General features: G+C 43.5%; 1 protein-coding gene across 1 annotated transcript in view; it reads left to right on the forward strand.

Annotated features, from left to right (window-relative positions):
• GPC3 (glypican 3) overlaps positions 1–7,957 on the forward strand; it is a 460,444-nt gene extending 452,487 nt beyond the window's left edge. Inside the window, exon 8 of the mRNA XM_005906523.3 lies at positions 7,441–7,957. Coding sequence (XP_005906585.2) covers positions 7,441–7,610 — 170 coding nt within the window. The 3' untranslated portion in view covers positions 7,611–7,957. The remainder of the gene's footprint in view (positions 1–7,440) is intronic.
• Positions 7,958–8,433: the final 476 nt, after the last annotated feature.

Below are 8,433 nucleotides of genomic sequence, written 5' to 3' on the forward strand. Positions count from 1 at the left end.
GGGCCTGGATTGAAGCCTTCTGCTGGTGAAGGCTTGGCAAGGAAGACACCCCCTGTTCAGCTCAGCAGCAGCATTTGCTCCCCTGGCATTGCAATGACAGCTCCTCTCTTGGGCTGCCCCTGTGAAGTCCGCCAGCTGGGGTGGGTGAGGCCCCTCTAGCAGTGCCTTGCCCTGCTTGATGCCCATGCCACCAGAGGGTGAGCGTTTGAATCTTCTTATATGTTCAAGACCCCAGTGGCTCTGTAAGGGCCCAAAGGCTTGTCTCACTGGCTGACGGATTTTCCTTGGTTGCCTGTGCACGCCTGCTTGATGTACCTCAGCAACTTCTCCCCCAGGGCTTGGTGTTTACGGCCTTTAGGAGCCATCAGGGTTTAAAGAAAATAAAAACAGTCCAGCATGGATTTATTTCTTGCCAGGGTCTCTTATCCGCCATTAAACCAGCTTAAGAAGAAAGAGGATTCAGAATTTGGTCGCTGGTGAACATGACTAGGAAGGCTCACACCCCAGGAAAAGCAACTGACTGCAGCTTACAGGTGCTCTGGTGGGGCAGCCATCTTGGCTCCTGTGGGTAGAGGAATGATGGCGGCCTGAGCAGACTGTGCTCCTCATTGGGCCCCAAGAGCCTTGGAATCAGAGAGAAATAAAACTAGAAGGAAATTTAGAGTTCATCCAGTCCAGTACCTTGATTTAGCAAAATGGGGTGACTGAGGCCCAGGAGAGGTGACTTGCCAAAGGTGAAATAGTAACTCAGTGACTGAGACAGGCCTGGAACCCAGGGCTCCAGACTCCCAGGATGGAGGCATCTTCCTTAACTCCCCTAGGAGATTCTGAATAACTAAGAATGGGGTTGTTGGTAGTATTGTTGAGTTGTTTCTGACTCTTTGTGACCCCATGGACTGCAGTATGCCACGCTTCCCTGTCCATCACCAACTCCCAGAGCTTGCTCAAAGTCATGCCCATTGAGTCGGTGATGCCATCCAACCATCTCATCTTCTGTTGTCCCCTTCTCCTCCTTTGAATCTTTTCCAGCATCAGGGTCTTTTCCAATGAGTCAGCTCTTCACATCAGATGGCCAAAGTATTGGAGCTTCAGCTTTAGCATCAGTCCTTCCAATAAATATTCAGGGTTGTACCCCAGAGTAAGTGCTTCTTCCAATGCAGAAAACTTTTTCCACACAAAGCTCAGGCCTAAATGACTGATGATAATTTAAAGGGATTATCTAATCTGCAACACAAAGGACATAAGAGCAAAATGAGAGTCAGGGCTGAGTCTGTAATTAGTACAGACTGTTGGGTCTAACCCTCTGGGTGTAGTTAAACTGATGACAAATAGAAACAGATTTTTTAATTTAGCATGAAAATCTCCTTGCTGGCCCAAAAGGTTCTCACTGACATTCAACTGCAAGACAGAAACAATTTATGTACATTTTACACTATGTACCTAACCAAACATCACTGATCAACATAAAAATATGAGTGATTTAAGAGTATGGTTTGTGGTGATCCCCATAATGCATCTGGCATGTAGCAAAATGAGATGGTCTTGGTTTGGTGTAGATTTAGCTTCTTCGTAGGTTTTTGAATTTTTTTTTTTTTTTCATATTTGCTACTGGCAGATCCCCAGATACTGTTCCCACAGGCTTCTTGTTTTTCCCAAGACAAGATGTCTGACAAGTCTCTCCCACCCACTTAGGGCTGTCCTCCAAACTGTTAACAATGATCTTTCTGAAAAACACAAAACAGATTGTGCGGATTCCTTCCTTAGAAACCTGCAGTGGCTCCCTATTGCCCACAGAATAAAGTTTTATCTTTCTAATCTGTCAAGATCTGGCCTTTATTTTCTTGTCCTTCCTGCCTTACTTTTTATCATCCAGCAAGCAACCCGTGCACAAACACACCCCCCACAACAACGAGTGCTCAACATTGCTTCCCTCCATAGAGGCCGCTGGCGCGCACTGAGCGTGCCCTCTCGGCAGTCTCGGGTGTTGATGATTCGACTCCAGCGGAACCCTCTGCCTGAAATGGGTAACCGTCTCACTCAGCCCTGCCACAGTCCACCCATGCTTCATGGCACAGTTATAACCCAGTTGTCCAAAGGAGCCTTCCAGCAAGCTTTTTATTTGGAATTTCTCTCCCTTCTTTGTTTTTAAAATTTATATTTTGGCCATGCTGGGTCTTCATTGCAGCACACAGGCTTTCTAGAAACCGTGGCATGTCGGATCTTAGTTTCTTGACCCGAGGTCAAACCTGCACCCCCGGCATTGGAAGGCGGATTTTTTTTTTCGGCGGGGGGGGCAGTATAATTGCTTTACAATGTTGTGTTAGTTTCTGCTGTACAACAATGTGAATTACACATCCCCTTCCTTTTGAACATCTTACCCCCTAGATCATCACAGAGCACCAGGTTTCCCACTAGCTATCTATTTTATACATGGCGGTCAGTGTTACTCTCTCAGTATGTCCCACCCTCCCCTTCTCCACCCCAAGTCTACATGTCTGTTCTCTCTGTCTGCATCTCTATTCCTGCCCTGCAAATAGGTTCATTGGTACCGTTTTTCTAGATTTCACATATTGCATTAATATATGATATTTTTCTCTTTCTGACTTACTTCATTCTGTATGACAGACTCTAGGACCATCCACATCAGTACAAATGGCCCAGTTTCATTCCTTTTTATGGCTGAGTAATACTTCATTGTATATATGTACCATATCTTCTTTATCCACTCATCTGTCAATGGACATCTAGGTTGGGAAGGCTGATTCTTAACCGCTAGACAAGGGAAGTCCCTTCTCTCCTTTCTAACCCCCTGGTGTTTCATTTTTGCCTTTATCTGAACTCTTTCCACTTTCTGTCAAGTGTCTTGTTGATTTGTCTGTTGGTCTGTAATCCCACCATAGTGTGGATTCCTCAAGGCAAACATTAAGTAAGTCTTTCTCCAATCTTCTAGCTCAATGCTTGGGACATAGTAGGCTGCCATTAAGTTTGTTGAATTAAATTGGATTGTATTTCCCCTGTCCAGGAATGTCCATGCCTATCTTAACCAAATCTCTATTTCCTCTGTGTCCCATAGTGCTTCCTTGTCATGCTAAGCTGTCCTCTTCATCTCTGTTCTTCATGATGGTGGCCCAGGCTCAGAATGAGTCTTTGCTGGGACCCCCATCAGTATCAGCCACGGGAGCCTGGCTATAGGACTGAGTGATAAAGCTTTGCTGCTGCTGGGTAGGAAGTCTCAGGAAACCCATAGCCACAGCGTAGGAAGCACAGGAAGGTATTATTCTGAATATTCCTAGGGTCATTTGGAGGTAGGAGACTTGGCCCAGCTTTGTGCCAGGTGTGTGTCTGATGGCCTTGGCCATCATTGCTGATTGCTTCAGGAAAATAGAGCTGATGTAAAAACCACTTGGGGTCCCAAAACCTAAAACTCTTTTCAGTAGTTCACAAAGCTTCAGAAGGCTACTTAATCAACTGTGATCGGTTGTATGCGGAAACGTTGATTTCTCTCATGTGATTTTTCCTATTGATGTATAGTTGATTTACAATGTTCTGTTTCTGCTGTATAGCAAAGTGATTCAGTTATACACATAGATACTTTTTAAATATTTTCCATTATGGTTCATCACCAGATACTGACTACAGTGCCCTGTGCTGTATAGTAGGACCTTGTTGTTTATCCATTTTATATTTAGTAGTTTGTATCTGCTAATCCCAAACTCCCATCCTTCCCCTGCCCGTCCTCCTCCTCGACAACCACAAGTCTGTTCCCTGTGTCTGTGAGTCTGTCTGTTTCATAGATAAGTTCATTTGTGTCATATTTTAGACTCCACACGTAAGTGACGTCATAAGGTATGTGTATTTCTTTCTGACTTCACTTAGTATGATAATCTCGAGGTCCATCCATATTGCTACCAATGGCATTACTTCGTTCTTTTTTATGGTTGAGCGATATTCCATATATGTGTGTGTGTATATATACACGCAGCAGATCTTTATTCATTCATCTGTGGATGAACATTTAAGTTCCTTCCATATCTTGGCAATTGTAAATCATGATGCTGTGAACACTGAGGTACATGTATCTTTTTGAATTATAGTTTTGTTCAGATATACACGCAGGAGTGGGATTGACGGATCATATGTCAATCTATTGACATATGATCTAAAAAACTCTATTTTTAGTTTCCTGGGATACCCTCCATGATGTTTTCCGTAATGGCTGCACCAGCTTACATTGCCCCCAACAGTGTAGGAGGCCCTGTTCTCCACACCCTCTCCAGCATTTGTTATAGCCGTTTTGACTGGTGTGAGGTGATATCTCATTGTGGTTTTGATTTGCATTTTCCTAATAATTAGTGATGTTGAGCATCTTTTTATTGCCTGTTGGCCACCTGTATGTCTTCTCTGGAGAAATGTCGATTTAGATCTTAGGCCCGTAAGACCTAAGTTGGGTTGTTGGGGGTTTTGTTATTGTTGCATTGTATGAACTGTTTGTTTTGGAAATTAAGCCGTTGTTGGTCACATCATTTACAAATATTTTCTTCCAGTCTGTAAGTTGTCTTTTTGCTTCATTTATTTCATCTGGTTTTTAGTTCTCATTGGCAGGATATTTTCACTAATTGAGGTTTTGGTTTGGTTTGTTTTTTTTTTTTTCAAGAAGGAACCCATTACTACTTAATCACTGCAGTATATTTGGTGTATAAAATTTGCAATTCGTGTATGGTATAGCTCCATGTGAGGTTCAGAGTTAGCCGTGTGTTCAAAGAACACTTCTGCCACTTACCAGCTGTGTAAATATGGGCAAAAAAGTAACCTGAGCTTGAGCTTCCTCATCAGTAAAATGGGAATTATAATACCTATTTTATAACATTGCTGAGAGGGTTCAGTTACATGAGATCATGTATATAAAGGGTACTTAGCACAGTGCCTAGCACACAATGAGGACTCCATAATTGGTAGTCATTTTTATAATTTCAAAACATAGATCCTAGATATAGACATAACAAAAGATGTATTGGGTGGTACAAAGATGAGAAACTGCTGGATTTAACATAATTCCTGGGTGTACCATAACTGCTATAGTAGACAAAAGTGTGTAGTGTTCATGGATTATTTGAAGAGCAAGATAAATAGTAGGGGAATCGAGTGTTCACAGTAGTAGATGTTGTTTGTTTAATCCTGATGTTGGGCAAGGGGAATATCCGGAAAAGGAATTTTAAAGCACTGCTGAGAAGGCTCTCATTCAGGTCAGTCCTAAAAATACTCCTCTTCATTTAAGTTGAGAAGTTGCCGTGAAACTCAAGGCTGGGCTTTCAGCAGACCCAGCCATATGTGTTCTCAAGGCTGGTGAAATCTGATCAGGCCCTAAGCCTGCACTGTCCTTGCCGACTGACAGCTGACCTCCGCCTGCTCTGTGTGCCCTGCACCATTCACCTTGCAGAGACAGAGGTCTGATTTCCAAGCAAAGCATTGCTCTTTGTTCTTTTTCTCTTTGATTTTCTTCGTATCTAGTTATTTTGGGGGGAGAAGGAATGGAGATTAGTCTGCTGATTTGCTTTTCCCTCAGTAAGAGGGTTCACGGGAAATTTTGATTTGAATTATTAACAATGAAGAAGAAACACTTTCTCAGCTTCAGAAGAGCACAATGTGGTCAGATTCCTATATATTGGAAGTTAGGACATCATTTCTTTGTACAGCAATGAAAAATAATTATAGTTCATAACAAAATAGAAAAATTATTTGTATTGAATATAAGCAAAGGACTCAATGAAATATGCATTCAGATTAATAGGAAAAACATCAATACCAATTAGATAAGAAGGCAAAGAATATGAACTGTCCTTCATTGAGAAATACAATTAGTGAATGACAAAAAAAACCTTCATCTATACTAATAATTGCACATGTGTGCTCAGTCGTGTCCAACTCTTTGTGATCCTATGACTGCACCCCACCAGGCTCCTCTGTTCATGGGATTCTCCAGGCAAGAATACGGGAGTGTTCCTCCTCCAGGGGATCATCCCAGTCCAGGGGATGAACCCGCATCTGCGTCTGCTGCATCGGCAGGCAGATTCTTTACCACTGTGCCACCTGGGAAGCTCATACTAGTAATCAGATACATGCAAATTAGAGAAACTGTAAGGTAGCACCTTATACAGACTGCAGTATCTTTCTTTATTGAGACATAGTAAATTTGGTTCCCTCATCATTGCTAGTGGCATTATAAACTGCAATAGCCCTTTGGAAAGTAGCACTGTGGACTGTGTAATCAGACCCTTTGGCTTTGATCACCTTGACTTTGCTGTCTGCTCTCAGCAATGCCAGCCTGTTAACAGCAGCCCTGGTCTTAGGCCCTGCTCTGCACACATCCTGGACCAGCTGAGTCCCCACACCTTCTTCCTGTGACTTATTGCATGTTTCATCCGCTGTAAGAGGAGCTCTTCCTTCCTCTTCCTTCCTTCCTTCTGCAGAATCCCAGTCATTTCCTCTCTGCCTGTTGCTAAGCATCTCCATGTCCCCAAGAGATCTTTCTGGCTCCATTGGCCACAGGACAGTTGGCTGCTGAAGTTGCTCACATCACATCACCTTCACAAGATATTGAAATAGAAACACTGGTGACCAAGTCTAGAAAAGCCAAAAGAAAAGATTTGCACTCTAAATCTGGAAAAGCAAATCTAAAAGAAACTGAGCCTTGGGCCAACCATCTTTAATTTCCTGATACACCACTATCAACTTAGATTTGCCTTCTGGGGGACTTTTGAGTTAGGCCAACCCCAGTACCCCAGTTTCTTTACTGAATCATAAAGATATCTCATAAATGGTAGGCAAAGAAGGACTGTTACCCATAGGCCTCTTAGTCTTAATTTACTTGATATCAACTTAAATCCTAAGCATATCATGTGTGTGTGTGTTGCCAGGCAGCAGTAAAAAGACCATATAGATAAAAGAAGAAATATTTCAGAAAAATAAAACAACTTTCAGTAGCAAACTACCCTACTGTCAACTCTAAGGCAAGGCTCCCAGGGGTGCAGGACACAGAACAGGTACACTGGGGGTTCACATCCCCTCCCCCACCCACACACATACACATGAGAACACACCTGGAGTTACCCACAGGGCACAGCCTTGCCAACCAGGAGACGTGACAAGCACCAGTGTGCACCCCAGGGTGTGGGTGGAGCCAAGGGCAGGAGGGGCGTGGCCAGCTCATGTGCGCCTTGCTGGTGTGCTCTCTGGCAGGAATACCACTAGCCCTCTTCCTCGGGCGGGCCCCCAGCTCCTCACCCGTGTTTTCTTCCCATCTCCCAGTGGCCTTCCTTTCAAGGAAAGAAAGAACTCAAAACCGGGCTACCCCAACAGTCCAGACAAGTGCCTGGCCATGAAGAGTGCATACCTGAAGCCGTTGGTGAGCCTGCATTTAAAGTCTTTCTTCTCTTTCCACAGAACTGGCTTATGATCTGGACGTGGACGATGCTCCTGGAAGCAAGCAACATGTGAATCAGAAGGACAATGAGATAGTTGCCTCTCACAACCTTGGGAATGGCCATCCTCCCCTGAAGCTTCTCACCAGCTTGGCAATCTCTGTGCTGTGCTTTTTCCTCCTGGTGCACTGACTGCCAAGCTCACAGGATATGTGCTGCCCTTCAGCACCCTGTGGTCTCCCTCTATAAAGGGAACCACCTTTTTCTTTTTCCCTCTTTTTTTTAATCTTCTATACCTCCTTCAGCCATTAAGTAGAAAACTAACCCTGTGTTACGTTTTCGAAAATCACGTGGCATCTCCATGAGGAGGGCAAATTTTAGTGGTAGTATAGATTGTCTTTTGCAATAAAAAAAATCAAATTGTGCCAAATTATTTTCCTATGTTTGGCTGCTAGAACATGGTTGCCATGTCTTTCTCTCTGTCTTTCCCTTTGCATGGATTTCTTTGAAAAAAAAAATAATAAACACTCAAATAAAAATGCATTGAGTCTTTTTTGTAAGCCCTTGTACATGGTGACCATGCCGTGCTTTCCTCCTCCTCACCTAGCTTTCTAGTCTGTATAAGAAAATCCCCCTCCCTCCCTATCTTTTGGGTGAGTATCAGTCTTGGCCCCAAGCTCCAGCCAAAGCCAATCCCTCCCAACACACACCCCATCCATAATCTCTATTTAGGTTAGAAGGAATTCTCTGATGGTCCAGGGGGTAAGACTCTATGTTCTCAATGCAGGGGGCCTGGGTTCGATCCCTGATCAAGGAACTCAATAGATCCCACATGCTGCTACTGAAGCTCCCGCATGCTGCAACTAAGACCCAGCACAGCCAAATAAATAATTTTTAAAAATAAATGGGTTAGAGTGTCTTACCTGTGAAACTAAAGACACTTCAAAATAGTCCCCCCCATCTCTCTTTACAAATTTCACTTTGCTGAAAATGTTTTGCCCAACGAGAAATCCTC

This window comes from Bos mutus, chromosome X (assembly GCF_027580195.1).
Source record: "Bos mutus isolate GX-2022 chromosome X, NWIPB_WYAK_1.1, whole genome shotgun sequence".
NCBI classification, from domain to species: domain Eukaryota; kingdom Metazoa; phylum Chordata; class Mammalia; order Artiodactyla; family Bovidae; genus Bos; species Bos mutus.